Genomic DNA, 18492 nt, shown 5'->3' with positions numbered 1-18492 from the left:
TAAACATGTCATGGCTGGTAGTGGTAAACATGTCATGGCTGGTAGTGGTAAACATGTCATGGCTGGTAGTGGTAAACATGTCATGGCTGGTAGTGGTAAACATGTCATGGCTGGTAGTGGTAAACATGTCATAGCTGGTAGTGGTAAACATGTCATGGCTGGTAGTGGTAAACATGTCATGGCTGGTGGTGGTAAACATGTCATGACTGGTGGTGGTAAACATGTCATGGCTGGTAGTGGTAAACATGTCATGACTGGTGGTGGTAAACATGTCATGACTGGTGGTGGTAAACATGTCATGACTGGTGGTGGTAAACATGTCATGGCTGGTAGTGGTAAACATGTCATGACTGGTAGTGGTAAACATGTCATGACTGGTAGTGGTAAACATGTCATGGCTGGTGGTGGTAAACATGTCATGGCTGGTAGTGGTAAACATGTCATGGCTGGTAGTGGTAAACATGTCATGGCTGGTAGTGGTAAACATGTCATGGCTGGTAGTGGTAAACATGTCATGACTGGTAGTGGTAAACATGTCATGACTGGTGGTGGTAAACATGTCATGGCTGGTGGTGGTAAACATGTCATGGCTGGTAGTGGTAAACATGTCATGGCTGGTAGTGGTAAACATGTCATGGCTGGTAGTGGTAAACATGTCATGACTGGTAGTGGTAAACATGTCATGGCTGGTAGTGGTAAACATGTCATGACTGGTGGTGGTAAACATGTCATGACTGGTGGTGGTAAACATGTCATGGCTGGTGGTGGTAAACATGTCATGACTGGTAGTGGTAAACATGTCATGGCTGGTAGTGGTAAACATGTCATGACTGGTAGTGGTAAACATGTCATGGCTGGTAGTGGTAAACATGTCATGGCTGGTAGTGGTAAACATGTCATGGCTGGTAGTGGTAAACATGTCATGGCTGGTAGTGGTAAACATGTCATGGCTGGTAGTGGTAAACATGTCATGACTGGTAGTGGTAAACATGTCATAGCTGGTAGTGGTAAACATGTCATGGCTGGTAGTGGTAAACATGTCATGGCTGGTAGTGGTAAACATGTCATGACTGGTGGTGGTAAACATGTCATGGCTGGTAGTGGTAAACATGTCATGACTGGTGGTGGTAAACATGTCATGACTGGTGGTGGTAAACATGTCATGACTGGTGGTGGTAAACATGTCATGGCTGGTAGTGGTAAACATGTCATGACTGGTAGTGGTAAACATGTCATGACTGGTAGTGGTAAACATGTCATGACTGGTAGTGGTAAACATGTCATGACTGGTAGTGGTAAACATGTCATGACTGGTAGTGGTAAACATGTCATGACTGGTAGTGGTAAACATGTCATGGCTGGTAGTAGTAAACATGTCATGGCTGGTAGTGGTAAACATGTCATGGCTGGTAGTGGTAAACATGTCATGGCTGGTAGTGGTAAACATGTCATGGCTGGTAGTGGTAAACATGTCATGACTGGTAGTGGTAAACATGTCATGACTGGTAGTGGTAAACATGTCATGACTGGTAGTGGTAAACATGTCATGACTGGTAGTGGTAAACATGTCATGACTGGTAGTGGTAAACATGTCATGACTGGTAGTGGTAAACATGTCATGGCTGGTAGTGGTAAACATGTCATGACTGGTAGTGGTAAACATGTCATGACTGGTAGTGGTAAACATGTCATGACTGGTAGTGGTAAACATGTCATGACTGGTAGTGGTAAACATGTCATGGCTGGTAGTGGTAAACATGTCATGACTGGTAGTGGTAAACATGTCATGACTGGTAGTGGTAAACATGTCATGGCTGGTAGTGGTAAACATGTCATGGCTGGTAGTGGTAAACATGTCATGACTGGTAGTGGTAAACATGTCTGACCTCTCTGAAGGACCTTAATCTGCTCAGAGTCTTCTCTCGCTCCTGGTCCACAAACTGCTTCCTCCTCTTCTCTTCCTCTTTCCTCTTCTCTCGCTTCTGCAGACGGCAGGCAGGTAAGAAGATGAGGCAAGGAGACAGAGGTTGCCATGGCGACGTACCAAGTGGACCTGATGGTGGTGGGTGAAGAGGGCGGAGGTGTTCTTGGCGGCCCGCTGCTTCTGCTCATGTGCGTCCACACACTGCTCCTGCAAGAGTTTGGAGGCAGGTTAGTTAGTTCCTGCTGCTTCTACCTCATCATCAGCACCACCTTCTTGTTGCGCAGGTAAGCCCGCCGGGCACAGGTGTGGCCTCTCTTGGTCTCCAGGGTCTGCAGACGTCTCCTCAGCTGAGCCACAGCAGGAGGTTCAGTCTGCTGAGGGACCATGTTCTGGAGCTCCTCTGGATCCTCACACACGTCGTAGTAGACCACCTCCTCCTTCAGCTCTGCAACAACACTTCATGTCTGTACACCTGTGGCATGATGCACCTCCTTCAGCTCTGCAACAACACTTTATACAGGTGTTGTGCAGCACTGATGTCAGGTGGTGTTACAGGTGTTGTGCAGCAAGGATGTCAGGTGGTGATACAGGTGTTGTGCAGCACTGATGTCAGGTGGTGTTACAGGTGTTGTGCAGCACTGATGTCAGGTGGTGTTACAGGTGTTGTGCAGCACTGATGTCAGGTGGTGTTACAGGTGTTGTGCAGCACTGATGTCAGGTGGTGTTACAGGTGCTGTGCAGCACTGATGTCAGGTGGTGTTACAGGTGTTGTGCAGCACTGATGTCAGGTGGTGTTACAGGTGTTGTGCAGCAAGGATGTCAGGTGGTGATACAGGTGTTGTGCAGCACTGATGTCAGGTGGTGTTACAGGTGTTGTGCAGCACTGATGTCAGGTGGTGTTACAGGTGTTGTGCAGCACTGATGTCAGGTGGTGTTACAGGTGTTGTGCAGCACTGATGTCAGGTGGTGTTACAGGTGTTGTGCAGCACTGATGTCAGGTGGTGTTACAGGTGCTGTGCAGCACTGATGTCAGGTGGTGTTACAGGTGTTGTGCAGCACTGATGTCAGGTGGTGTTACAGGTGTTGTGCAGCAAGGATGTCAGGTGGTGATACAGGTGTTGTGCAGCACTGATGTCAGGTGGTGTTACAGGTGTTGTGCAGCACTGATGTCAGGTGGTGTTACAGGTGTTGTGCAGCACTGATGTCAGGTGGTGTTACAGGTGTTGTGCAGCACTGATGTCAGGTGGTGTTACAGGTGCTGTGCAGCACTGATGTCAGGTGGTGTGCAGCACTGATGTCAGGTGGTGATACAGGTGTTGTGCAGCACTGATGTCAGGTGGTGTTACAGGTGTTGTGCAGCACTGATGGCAGGTGGTGTTACAGGTGTTGTGCAGCACTGATGTCAGGTGGTGTTACAGGTGTTGCGCAGCACTGATGTCAGGTGGTGTTACAGGTGTTGCGCAGCACTGATGTCAGGTGGTGTTACAGGTGTTGTGCAGCACTGATGTCAGGTGGTGTTACAGGTGTTGTGCAGCACTGATGTCAGGTGGTGATACAGGTGTTGCGCAGCACTGATGTCAGGTGGTGTTACAGGTGTTGCGCAGCACTGATGTCAGGTGGTGATACAGGTGTTGTGCGTGCTGGTCATGACTGAGTGTGAAAAAGTGTGTAACGCAACCATCTGACATCAGTGCTGCACAACACCTGTATCACTTCTACCAGCAGATTGTGTTTGATTGGCCGAGTGTGAGATTGACTTCCTGCTTCCATTGACAGCTCAACTCCTTTTTTACACGCTGTTGTCTGTCCTGGCAGCTGATTGGCTGAGCAACATTCTAGTGTTACCTGCTCAGGTGTCATCAATGATGTTTCTCGCAATTGGACTTTAGAGAGCAGCTTTTAGTGGAGACAGAAAAGTAGGTTTGAGGCTCAGATCATGAGAAGACGGAGCAGAGCTGGTTGCTGTAGTTGGCATCCTCATTAAAGTCAGCGAGCAGGTGATGTTATGTGAGCAACATGGTGTGCATACCTCGGATCTGACGCCGCAGGGTGTCTCTCTGAGCCACCAGCAGCTGCTCCTCCTTCTTCAGGATCTCCAACTTGGTGTTGTAGACTTCCAGCTGGGTTTCGTAGAAGAGCAGCTCCAGCTTGTCCACCTGCTGCTGGTCTTGGTGGGCGGCAGGAGAACCTCCAGTCCTCTGCTCCTGCAGACCTGCACACAAGCTGGCCAGCTGCAGACAACACATGGACTTAGCATGCTGTCCCTAATCAAGTGTCCAGGCTTACATCATCTAGCACGGGGCTGCAACCTGCGCCGCCCTACTGGCTCTCTGGAGCTTTATCCAAAATGTATAAACATGGGAAAATATGAGGTCAAAATATAATTTGGTGTTGATTTACTTTGTGTAGGAGAACAAAGATGACACAAACCTTCCTAATTGTTAAAAATATTAAATTGTTTATATTCAACATGCTTCACTAATAACAGTATTTGGTCAGCACCGATTTGTCCTACTCATTTCAGCGGTTCTTGAACTCACCGTGGTTTGTTTGCATGTACAACTTTCTCTGACGTGTTTTATGCCACTCCTACCTTGTCTCATTTTGTCCACCAAACCTTTTATGCTGTGCGTGAATGCACAAAGGTGAATTTTGTGCGGAGTGCTAATTAGGCATATTTGGTCACTGCTAATCCATGCTAACATGCTATTTAGGCTAGATCATTATGCCTTGTTTGTGGCTATATTTTTAATTTCCTTGACTGATGTCCTCTGTGTATTTAATTGACATTTGCATGTCTCATCTGTATGTAATAGTGGCTGCATTTCTAAGACTTGTTTGTGTGCTGTGTTGTTCCAGACCACAGCAAACGTTACCATGTTGTCCCAGACCACAGCAAACCTTATTCCGTTGTTCCAGACCACAGCAAACTTTACCCAGCTTGCAATGATTGTAATAAATCTATTAGAAGAAGAGGTTTCGGTCTAACTTGGACACACACATCCATACCTTTGGCCATTCTAAGACATTACCAGGAGTTATCTCACCCTCAGACAAGTTTTACTCATGTTTTCTAATGTTGTAAAAATGTGTAGTATTAATATTACATTTCAGTCAACAAAAAAATGTGTCAGCCTGCAACACAAAGTAATTTTGATAGTAGGCTAATATAGCTAACATGGACACTTGCATCATGTGTTGTCTTCATTATAACACTTATGTAAGTCTTTTAAAGTCATTTCGATAGTAGGCTAATATAACTAATTCAGACACTTACATCATGTGTTGTTTTCATGACAACACTTATGTAAGACTTTTAAAGTCATTTTGATAATAGAGTGTGAGGAGTCTTTTCACAATAAAAGCCTGGCCATGAGGACAGAAGAAGGTGTTGCAATGATGTGTTCACCTCCTCCCTGATGGCATCCTTCTTGCGGCTCAGACACATCTCAGAAGCTCTCATGTGCTGCAGGCCTTCTTTAGCCAGCAACACCTGCAGGGTCTCCAGCCTTGGAGCAGCAGAAGCCCAGGCAGCCACTCCAAAGCGACACTTGTCCTCCTCCATCTGCTTCACCATACCTGGATATGAAGACAGAACACTCAAATCACCACAAAGATGTAACACTCACATCACCACAGAGATGTAACACTCACATCACCACATAGATGTAACATTCACATCACCACATAGATGTAACACTCACACACCACAAAGATGTAACACTCACACACCACAGATATGTAACACTCACATCACCACAGAGATGTAACACTCACATCACCACATAGATGTAACATTCACATCACCACATAGATGTAACATTCACATCACCACATAGATGTAACACTCACACACCACAAAGATGTAACACTCACACACCACAGATATGTAACACTCACATCACCACAGAGATGTAACACTCACATCACCACATAGATGTAACATTCACATCACCACATAGATGTAACATTCACATCACCACATAGATGTAACACTCACACACCACAAAGATGTAACATTCACATCACCACAGAGATGTAACACTCACATCACCACAGAGATGTAACACTCACACACCACAAAGATGTAACATTCGCATCACCACAGAGATGTAACACTCACATCACCACAGAGATGTAACACTCACACACCACAAAGATGTAACATTCACATCACCACAAAGATGTAGCACTCACATCACCACAGATATGTAACATTCACATCACCACATAGATGTAACACTCACACACCACAAAGATGTAACATTCACATCACCACAGAGATGTAACACTCACATCACCACAGAGATGTAACACTCACACACCACAAAGATGTAACATTCACATCACCACAAAGATGTAGCACTCACATCACCACAGATATGTAACATTCACATCACCACATAGATGTAACACTCACACACCACAAAGATGTAACATTCACATCACCACAGAGATGTAACACTCACATCACCACAGAGATGTAACACTCACACACCACAAAGATGTAACATTCACACACCACAAAGATGTAACATTCACATCACCACAAAGATGTAGCACTCACATCACCACATATATGTAACATTCACATCACCACAAAGATGTAACATTCACATCACCACAGAGATGTAACACTCACATCACCACAGAGATGTAAAACTCACATCACCACAAAGATGTAACACTCACATCACCACAGATGTAACCCTCACATCACCACAAAGATGTAACACTCACATCACCACAGAGATGTAACACTCACATCACCACAGAGATGTAACACTCACACACCACAAAGATGTAACATTCACATCACCACAAAGATGTAGCACTCACATCACCACAAAGATGTAACACTCACATGACCACAAAGCTGTAACACTCACATCACCACAGAGATGTAACACTCACACACCACAAAGATGTAACATTCACATCACCTCATAGATGTAACACTCACATCACCACAGAGATGTAACACTCACATTACCACAACGATGTAACACATCACCACAAAGATGTAACACTCACAGCACCACAGAGATGTAACACTCACATCACCTCAGAGATGTAACACTCACATCACCACAACGATGTAACACTCGCATCACCTCAGAGATGTAACATGCGCATCACCTTAGAGATGTAACACTCACATGACCACAGAGATGTAACACTCACATCACCACAAAGATGTAACACTCACATGACTACAGAGATGTAACACTCACATGACCACATAGATGTAACACTCACATCACCACAAAGATTTAACACTCACATGACCACAAAGCTGTAACACTCACATGACCACAAAGCTGTAACACTCACATGACCACAGAGATGTAACACTCACATCACCACAAAGATGTAACACTCACATCACCACAAATATGTAACACTCACATCACCACAAAGAGGTAACACTCACATGACCACAGAGATGCAACACTCACATGACCACAGAGATGTAACACTCACATGACCACAGAGATGTAACACTCACATCACCACAAAGATGTAACACTCACATGACCACAGAGATGCAACACTCACATGACCACAGAGATGTAACACTCACATCACCACACAGATGTAACACTCACATCACCAAAAAGATGTAACACTCACATCACCACAGAGATGTAACACTCACATCACCACAAAGATGTAACACTCACATCACCACACAGATGTAGCACTCACATCACCAAAAAGATGTAACACTCACATGATCACAGAGATGTAACACTCACATCACCACAAAGATGTAACACTCACATCACCACAAATATGTAACACTCACATCACCACAAAGAGGTAACACTCACATGACCACAGAGATGCAACACTCACATGACCACAGAGATGTAACACTCACATCACCACACAGATGTAACACTCACATCACCAAAAAGATGCAACACTCACATTACCACAGAGATGTAACACTCACATCACCACACAGATGTAACACTCACATCACCAAAAAGATGTAACACTCACATCACCACAGAGATGTAACACTCACATCACCAAAAAGATGTAACACTCACATGACCACAGAGATGTAACACTCACATCACCACAAAGATGTAACACTCACATCACCACAGAGATGTAACACTCACATCACCAAAAAGATGTAACACTCACATCACCACAAAGATGTAGGGTCTATGAAGTAAACAGTTCTGACTCACATGTGGACTAAGGACTATGAAGTAAACAGGTCTGACTCACATGTGGACTAAGGACTATGAAGTAAACAGGTCTGACTCACATGTGGACTAAGGACTATGAAGTAAACAGGTCTGACTCACATGTGGACTAGGGATTATGAAGTAAACAGATCTGACTCACATGTGGACTAGGGACTATGAAGTAAACAGGTCTGACTCACATGTGGACTAAGGTCTATGAAGTAAACAGGTCTGACTCACATGTGGACTAAGGTCTATGAAGTAAACAGGTCTGACTCACATGTGGACTAGGGATTATGAAGTAAACAGGTCTGACTCACATGTGGACTAGGGACTATGAAGTAAACAGGTCTGACTCACATGTGGACTAAGGACTATGAAGTAAACAGGTCTGACTCACATGTGGACTAAGGACTATGAAGTAAACAGGTCTGACTCACATGTGGACTAGGGATTATGAAGTAAACAGGTCTGACTCACATGTGGACTAGGGACTATGAAGTAAACAGGTCTGACTCACATGTGGACTAAGGTCTATGAAGTAAACAGGTCTGACTCACATGTGGACTAAGGTCTATGAAGTAAACAGGTCTGACTCACATGTGGACTAGGGACTATGAAGTAAACAGGTCCGACTCACCTTGCAAGGCCTTGGAGGTCTGTGCAAAGTAAGTGACGGTAAGATCCTGAATAGAAGACTCGGCATCATTGGCCTTGGTCTTCCACTCCTCCGCCTCCTTCTCCAGGACTTCAATCCTCTTAGGACCCAGGTCTTCCAAGTCCAGACTCTTCTGCAGGAACCAGCAGAAAGAACTCTTTAGACTGGGATTACTCAACCAGACCTTCTGCTCAGAGTCTCCAAGTTCTCACTCAGCAGACCCTTGGAGATCCTTGGTCAGCATGAGGACCTACACTCAATATTTGATAGTATTGTGTACACATACTGTACTTTACATACAATATACACACAAGTGTTTGATAGTATTGTGTACACGTACTGTACTCGACGTACAATACACACACACAGGTGTTTGATAGTATTGTGTACAAGTACTGTACTTGACATACAATACACACAGAAGTGTTGGATAGTATTGTGTACACATACTGTACTTGACATACAATACACACACACACACTCAATATTTGATAGTATTGTGTACACGTACTGTACTCGACGTACAATACACACACACACAGGTGTTTGATAGTATTGTGTACAAGTACTGTACTTGACATACAATACACACAGAAGTGTTGGATAGTATTGTGTACACATACTGTACTTGACATACAATACACACACACACACTCAATATTTGATAGTATTGTGTACACGTACTGTACTCGACGTACAATACACACACACAGGTGTTTGATAGTATTGTGTACAAGTACTGTACTTGACATACAATACACACACACAACTGTTGGATAGTATTGTGGGAGGGTGGAGGTCCAGGGGAACTATGTGACTATAAGCTCATTTCACCAGGATGTAGTTTTAAGGGTGATGTTAGTATTTACCAGCATGTAGTTTTAAGGGTGGTGTTGGTATTTACCAGGATGTAGTTTTATGTGTGGTGTTAGTATTTACCAAAATGTAGTTTTAAGGGTGGTGTTGGTATTTACCAGGGTGTAGTTTTAAGGCTGAGGCCGGTATTTACCAGGATGTAGTTTTAAGGGTGATGTCGGTATTTACCAGAATGTAGTTTTAAGGGTGATGTCGGTATTTACAAGGATGTAGTTTTAAGGGTGATGTCGGTATTTACCAGGATGTAGTTTTAAGGGTGATGTTGGTATTTACCGGGATGTAGTTTTAAGTGTGGCATTAGTATTTACCAGGAAGTAGTTTTATGTGTGGTGTTAGTATTTACCAAAATGTAGTTTTAAGGGTGGTGTTGGTATTTACCAGGGTGTAGTTTTAAGGCGGAGGCCGGTATTTACCAGGATGTAGTTTGAAGGGTGATGTTGGTATTTACCAGGATGTAGTTTTAAGGGCGATGGTGGCATTTACCAGGATGTAGTTTTGAGGGTGATGTCGGTATTTACCAGGATGTAGTTTTAAGGGTGATGTCGGTATTTACCAGGATGCAGTTTTAAGGGTGACGGTGGTATTTATCAGGATGTAGTTTTAAGTGTGGCGTTAGTATTTACCAGGATGTAGTTTTAAGGGCGGTGTTGGTATCCACCAGGATGTAGTTTTATGTGTGGAGTTAGTATTTACCAGGATGTAGTTTAAGGGTGGTGTCGGTATTTACCAGGGTGTAGTTTTAAGGCTGAGGTCGGTATTTACCAGGATGCAGTTTTAAGGGTGACGGTGGTATTTACCAGGATGTAGTTTTAAGGGTGATGTTATTTGCCAGGATGTAGTTTTAAGGGTGATGTTATTTACCAGGATGTAGTTTTAAGTGTGATGTTGTTATTTACCAGGATGTAGTTTTAGGTGTGATGTTGTTATTTACCAGGATGTAGTTTTAAGTGTGATGTTGTTATTTACCTGGATGTAGTTTTAAGGGTGATGTTATTTACCAGGATGTAGTTTTAAGTGTGATGTTGTTATTTACCAGGATGTAGTTTTAAGGGTGATGTTGTTATTTACCAGGATGTAGTTTTAAGTGTGATGTTGTTATTTACCAGGATGTAGTTTTAAGGGTGATGTTGTTATTGACCAGGATGTAGTTTTAAGTGTGATGTTGTTATTTACCAGGATGTAGTTTTAAGGGTGATGTTATTTACCAGGATGTAGTTTTAAGTGTGATGTTGTTATTTACCAGGATGTAGTTTTAAGGGTGATGTTGTTATTTACCAGGATGTAGTTTTAAGGGTGATGTTGTTATTTACCAGGATGTAGTTTTAAGTGTGATGTTGTTATTTACCAGGATGTCCATCTTGTAGAGGCAGGCCAGCTCCCTCATGTCCCTAAAAGGCTGCAGCAGGTACTGGAAGAAGGTGGTGGCCACTGTGACCAAGTCCTGGTAAACTTGGTCTTCTTGCTGGTAGATGAGCAGCAGCACCATCATGTTGTCGGCACTAACGTGACTCTGCAGCAGCTGCAACAACAACAACAACACATTCACTTGTTGGCCTGACAACTATCAGCAGGTGACATCATATCAAATAAAGATGTGTCAAATAGACAAATGCAACTTAAATTGTAACACTGTATTTTACAAAATAGCAAAAAAGGAAATTTCTCTTAATATCTCATTGACAAAATTATTCAACCCCTTGAAGATCATAACTCTTAAGAACAGAATTTGAATAAGGTCTTTTCAATCAGGTGTTGAAAACACCTGAAGATGTGATTAGAACCATAACGAGCAACAATTAAACTGATTGAAAAAGACTGACGCTCAGCTTCTTGTAGATGGTCAATGGTGTATCTGCAACATGGTGAAGTCCAGGGAGTGGTCAAAGAAGTCATGACAGGAGGTAATTTCTCTTCATAAGAAAGGATATGGATATAAGAAAATAGCAAATACATTACACATTCCAAGAGACACAGTTGGGAGCATAATTCGCAAGTTTAAAGCTTTAAGTGGGAGAACTTGCACAATCGCTGGCTGACTAAATACTTTTTTGCCCCACTGTATATAAGCGGTAGAAAATGGATGGTATATATATAAATATATATGTGTATATATATGTGTGTGTGTATATATATATATATATATATATATATCCATTCATCCATTTTCTACCGCTTATTCCCTTTTGGGGTCGCTGGCACCTATCTCAGCTACAGTCGGGCGGAAGGCGGGGTACACCCTGGACAAGTCGCCACCTCATCGCAGGGCCAACACAGATAGACAGACAACATTCACACTCACATTCACACACTAGGGCCAATTTTAGTGTTGCCAATCAACCTATCCCCAGGTGCATGTCTTTGGAGGTGGGAGGAAGCCGGAGTACCCGGAGGGAACCCACGCATTCACGGGGAGAACATGCAAACTCCACACAGAAAGATCCCGAGCCTGGATTTGAACCCAGGACTGCAGGACTTTCGTATTGTGAGGCAGATGCACTAATATATATATATATATATATGTGTACTGTATATATATAAATATATATGGGCTTCACGGTGGTAGAGGGGTTAGTGCGTCTGCCTCACAATACGAAGGTCCTGGGTTCAAATATAGGCTCGGGATCTTTCTGTGTGGAGTTTGCATGTTCTCCCCGTGAATGCGTGGGTTCCCTCCGGGTACTCCGGCTTCCTCCCACCTCCAAAGACATGCACCTGGGGATAGGTTGATTGGCAACACTAAATGGTCCCTAGTGTGTGAATGTGAGTGTGAATGTTGTCTGTCTGTGTTGGCCCTGCGATGAGATGGCGACTTGTCCAGGGTGTACCGCGCCTTCCGCCCGACTGTAGCTGAGATAGGTGCCAGCGACCCCAAAAGGGAATAAGCGGTAGAAAATGGATGAATGGATATATATATGTATATATATATATACACACACACAAATATATATTTATATATATACCATCCATTTTCTACCGCTTATATATAGTGGGGCAAAAAAGTATTTAGTCAGCCAGCGATTGTGCAAGTTCTCCCACTTAAAGTCCTACTGAAAGCCACTACTAGCCACCACGCAGTCTGATAGTTTATATATCAATGATGAAATATTAACATTGCAACACATGCCAATACGGCCGCTTTAGTTTACTAAATTACAGTTTTAAATTTCCCGTAGAGTTTCTTGTTGAAAACGTCGCGGAATGATGACGCTTATGTTGATGCGTGCTTGTGACGTTATTGTTTGGAGGCGACATATTAGCCCAGCACCACTTGCGGCTAAAAGTCGTCTCTTTTTAATCACATAATTACACAGTAATTATGATATCTGTGTTGCTGAATCTTTTGCAATTTGTTCGATTAATAATGGAGACGTCAAAGAAGAATGCTGTTGGTGATAGCGGTGGATTGCAGCTGCCTTTAGCACCGAGACACAGCCGGTGTTTCTTTGTTTGTTGTGAAGCTTTAACACAAAGCGGTCAAGCCAACATGTTTCTCTACGTCGATACACAAGTTTTTGGATGGGAAAATTGTCGGCTCTTACCGGAGACATCAGTGCATTATCGGACCTTCTCCTGTAGCTGTCAAAAAGGCAGCTGTGATCTTGGCTCCTTCATCGGCTTTCTCCGACACACTGGCGTTCACCGCAGCCATCCGACTTTCAGATATGACTTTAGTGAAGTGAAGTGAATTATATTTATATAGCGCTTTTTCTCTAGTGACTCAAAGCGCTTTACATAGTGAAACCCAATATCTAAATTACATCCAAACCAGTGTGGGTGGCACTGGAAGCAGGTGGGTAAAGTGTCTTGCCCAAGGACACAACGGCAGTGACTAGGATGGCGGAAGCGGGAATCGAACCTGCAACCCTCAAGTTGCTGACACGGCCACTCTACCAACCGAGCTAAACCGCCCCAAACCGCTTTACTCATTTAATCTCACTAAATTTTTATTAACACAATAAGCAGATAAGGGATTTTCCAGAATGATCCTAGTAAATGTGTCTAATTACATCTGAAACGCTACCACTGCCAGCACCCGGAGCCTTCGCTATTTTTTTTTTTTTTTTAGTGACTTACTAACTTTCCTCATCCACGAATCTTTCATCCACGCTCAAATTAATGGGGAAATTGTCTCTTTCTCGGTCCGAATCGCTCTCGCTGCTGGTGGCCATGATTGTATACAATGTTCAGATGTTAGGAGCTCCACAACCCGTGATGTCACGCGCACATCGTCTGCTATTTCCGGTACAGGCAAGGCTTTTTTATTAGCGACCAAAAGTTCCGAACTTTATGGTGGATGTTCTCTACTAAATCCTTTCAGCAAGATATCATCCCGTTGGGTCAAAATGATCATGAGAACAGTGAGCAAAAATCCCAGAACCACACGGGGTGACCTGGTGAATGACCTGCAGAGAGCTGGGACCAACGTTACAAAGGTTACCATCAAAAACACACTACGCCGACAGGGAATGAAATCCTGCAGTACCAGACGTGCCCCCTGCTTAAGCCAGTGCATGTCCAGGCCCGTCTGAAGTTTGCCAGAGAGCACATGGATGATACAGCAGAGGATTGGGAGAATTTCATGTGGTCAGATGAAACCAAAATAGAACTTTTTGGTATAAACTCAACTCCTCGTGTTTGGAGGAAGAAGAATACTGAGTTGCATCCCAAGAACACCGTACCTACTGTGAAGCATGGGGGTGGAAACATCATGCTTTGGGGCTGTTTTTCTGCTAAGGGGACAGGACGATTGATCCGTGTTAAGGAAAGAATGAATGGGGCCATGTATCGTGAGATTTTGAGCCAAAACCTCCTTCCTTCAGTGAGAGCGTGGCTGGGACTTCCAGCATGACAATAATCCCAAACACACCGCCCGGGCAACGAAGGAGTGGCTCCGTAAGAAGCATTTGGACGTCCTGGAGCGGCCTAGCCAGTCACCAGACCTCAACCCCATAGAAAATCTGTGGAGGGAGTTGAAAGTCCGTGTTGCTCGGCAACAGCCCCAAAACATCACTGCTTTGGAGAAGATCTGCATAGAGGAATGGACCAAAATACCAGCTACTGTGTGTGCAAACCTGGTAAAGACCTATAGTAATAGTTTGACCTCTGTTATTGCCAACAAAGGTTATATTACAAAGTATTGAGTTGAATTTTTGTTATTGACCAAATACTTATTTTCCACCATAATTTACAAATAAATTATTTAAAATTCCTACAATGTGAATTCCTGGATTTTTTTTCTTCACATTGTGTCTCTCACAGTTGAAGTGTACCTATGATGAAAATGACAGACCTCTGTCATCATTTTAAGTGGGAGAACTTGCACAATCGCTGGCTGACTAAATACTTTTTTGCCCCACTGTATATATATATATATATATATATATATATATATATATATATATATATATATATATATGTTAGGGGTGTGGGAAAAAATCGATTCGAATACGAATCAAATTGTTTATGTTGTGCGATTCAGAATTGGTTCAAATTTTTTAAAAATCGATTATTTTTTTTGTTATTTAAAATTTTTTTTAATTTTTTTTTTTTTTTAATCAATCCAACAAAGCACTACACAGCAACAGCATAATAATGCAATCCAATTCCAAAACCAAACCTGACCCAGCAACACTCAGAACTGCAATAAACAGAGCAATTGAGAGGAGACACAAACACCACACAGAACAAACCAAAAGTAGTGAAACAAAAATGATTAAAAGTATCAATATTAGTTATGATTTCAGCATAGTGATTAAAAATCCCTCATTGACATTATCATTAGACATTTATAAAAATAATAAAAAAGAACAGTGGCTTACACTTGCATGGCATCTCATAAGCTGGACAACACACTGTGTCCAATGTTTGCACAAAGATAAAATAAGTCGTATTTTTGGTTTGTTTAATAGTTAAAACAAATTTACATTATTGCAATCAGTTGATAAAACATTGTCCTTTACAATTATAAAAGCTTTTTTTTTTTTTATCTACTACTCTGCTAGCATGTCAGCAGACTGGGGTAGATCCTGCTGAAATCTATGTGTTGAATGAATACACAATCCTTTTCAATCGGGAATAAAAATCGTTTTTGAATTGAGAATCGAATCGAAAAAAATCGATATATTATCGAATCGTGACCCCAAGAATCGATATTGAATCGAATCGTAGGACACCCAAAGATTCACAGCCCAAAAAAAAAAAAATTATATATATATATATATATATATATATATATATATATATATATATATATTTATAATGATAAATGGGTTGTACTTGTATAGCACTTTTCTACCTTCAAGGTAGTCAAAGCGCTTTGACACTACTTCCACACACTGATGGAGGGAGCTGCCATGCAAGGCGCTAACCAGCAGCCATCAGGAGCAAGGGTGAAGTGTCTTGCTCAAGGACACAACGGACGTGACGAGGTTGGTATTAGGTGGGGATTGAACCAGGGACCCTCGGGTTGCGCCACGCCGTTCCAACACACACACACATATATATATATATATATATGTATATATATATATATATATATATATATATATATATGTATATATATATATATATATATATATATATATATAAATATATATATATATATATATATATATATATATATATATATATACCAGGGTTTCCCACGCATTTATTCATTTATTTGAGGCGACCCGCCACGAAAGAATTACGGCCGCCACAAATAAAAAGTAAAAAAAATATATATATATATATATATATATATATATATATTAGCTTTTGACTCGCTCGACCGCTCATAAAAGCAATGGGACTCTGTCTGTGAATGGAGCTTGTAGTTACATATTATATAAATATGTAAATATTATTATAAATATGTACATAAAGTGTTGTAATTATATTCCAACTCCACGTTCTTCTTGCTGTTGTAACACTTGCCTCGCTGAAATAAGCAGGGGCGTCCATGATAACGTTGCTTGGATGACAACATATGTAACTGTTGCTACTAATAATTATTACAATTTGTTTTATTTCACTGAAAACAGGATAAGTTCATTTCATAAAAGGGAATTTAAACCAAAATGTGTAAAAGTTCATAAGAAGGCTTTATTTATGTTACTATGGTTAAAAATGTCATTTCATGCCTTTTTGTTAAGTTTGTGGGCATACTTTTATTTTGAAGTGTCTCGTTTGGTCTGTCAACGGCAATAAGGAAGCTACTTCCGGGTATGAGTGAACATTTTTTGGATGCAATGAGAAGGGAGAAAAGAGAGCGACTGATCATAACAAAGACTAAAAAGTGTCACAAGGACTTTCAGCCTTTGGGCTATAAGAGCCAGAAGATCACAATTTCCTCCTAAAAGAAGCGTGCAGGCCAACGAGGTTTTTGTTTGTCATTTGTTGGCATTTTACTTGGTAAAATGTTTGATCCACATGCTGTGCATGTTATTATTGTTACGTTTGTTACGTGCTTTATTTATTACAGTTTTCACGGTGAATTGAAGAAAAAGGAAGCCTTCAATAAATCAGTTCAAGAAAACCATTGTTTGGAGGGAGTTACAACAGATGTTGCTCCAAAACCTGTATGGACCATCCATCCATCTATTTTCTACCGCTTTTTCCCTTTTGGGGTCGCTGGCACCTATCTCAGCTGCATTTGGGCGGAAGGCGGGGTACACCCTGGACAAGTCGCCACCTCATCACAGGGCCAACACAGAGAAACAGACAACATTCACACACTAGGGACCATTTAGTGTTGCCAATCCACCTATCCCCAGGTGCATGTCTTTGGAGGTGGGAGGGGCCTATCCCCAGGTGCATGTCTTTGGAGGTGGGAGGGGCCTATCCCCAGGTGCATGTCTTTGGACCATTCAGCATTAATGGTGCCTTCACAGATGTGTAAGTTACCCATGCCTTGGGCACTAATACACCCCCATACCATCACACATGCTGTCTGTCTGTCTGTCATTGAACTCCATGGTGTTCAGGGACGAATAGTCTCTCCTATTGCTATTGTACAATTTTTTCAGCTATAGTTACATGAATCGTTAGTAATGTAGCAGCCTAGTTTTGAATGGCAGGGTCCCTGCTATCACATGTTGATAAAAATATAACATTTACGTGATAAAAGTCAACTACAGGCTTCCCAAATACTGAAATAAATTAAGCATGATGAGTTGACTTGAAACTGTTCAATGTTACACTTTTTATATGTAGAAGAAAAGTTTTGTCATTTTATTTAATCAAAGCAACAATTTTAAGCAGTTTAATGTGGATTAATGTGGGCAGAATTATTATAGTGTTCCCAATGTTAAAAGGATATAACCATTGTTTACACATTTGGCAAATAAATAACCCCAAAAATTATATTTTGTTGTTTTCTTACTGTACCGAAAATGAACCGAACCGTGACCTCTAAACCGAGGTACGTACCGAACTGAAATTTTTGTGTACCGTTACACCCCTAACATGTATGGTGAAGAAGGAGCTGAGCCGGAAGGCAAAGCTCTCAACTTACCGGTCACTTTACGTTCCCATCCTCACCTATGGTCATGAGCTTTGTGTCATGACCGAAAGGATAAGATCACGGGTACAAGCGGCCGGGTGGCGGGTCTCTCCCTTAGAGATAGGGTGAGAAGCTCTGCCATCCAGGAGGAACTCAAAGTAAAGCCGCTGCTCCTCCACATGGAGAGGAGCCAGATGAGGTGGTTCGGGCATCTAAAAAATAGTACAATAGCAATAGGAGAGACTATTCATCCCTGAACACCATGGAGTTCAATGACAGACAGACAGGGCTTTGCTGTCCCTAACACATCAATCAATCAATCAATGTTTACTTATATAGCCCTAAA

The 18492-nt window shown here is 42.2% G+C and overlaps 1 protein-coding gene across 2 annotated transcripts in view; it reads right to left on the bottom strand.

The window, feature by feature from the left end:
• LOC133543027 (WASP homolog-associated protein with actin, membranes and microtubules) overlaps window positions 1-18492 on the bottom strand; it is a 45078-nt gene that overhangs the window by 25377 nt on the left and 1209 nt on the right. For both annotated transcript variants that reach the window (XM_061887384.1, XM_061887385.1), the window contains exons 2-8: window positions 11010-11183; window positions 8771-8921; window positions 5334-5503; window positions 3954-4155; window positions 2194-2369; window positions 2045-2131; window positions 1887-1982 (exon numbers count right to left, since the gene is read on the bottom strand). In XM_061887384.1, coding sequence (XP_061743368.1) covers window positions 1887-1982; window positions 2045-2131; window positions 2194-2369; window positions 3954-4155; window positions 5334-5503; window positions 8771-8921; window positions 11010-11183 — 1056 coding nt within the window. The remainder of the gene's footprint in view (window positions 1-1886; window positions 1983-2044; window positions 2132-2193; window positions 2370-3953; window positions 4156-5333; window positions 5504-8770; window positions 8922-11009; window positions 11184-18492) is intronic.

Source organism: Nerophis ophidion, linkage group LG25 (assembly GCF_033978795.1).
Source record: "Nerophis ophidion isolate RoL-2023_Sa linkage group LG25, RoL_Noph_v1.0, whole genome shotgun sequence".
Taxonomy (NCBI): Eukaryota; Metazoa; Chordata; class Actinopteri; order Syngnathiformes; family Syngnathidae; genus Nerophis; species Nerophis ophidion.
This window is presented reverse-complemented; position numbering and strand designations above follow the sequence as displayed.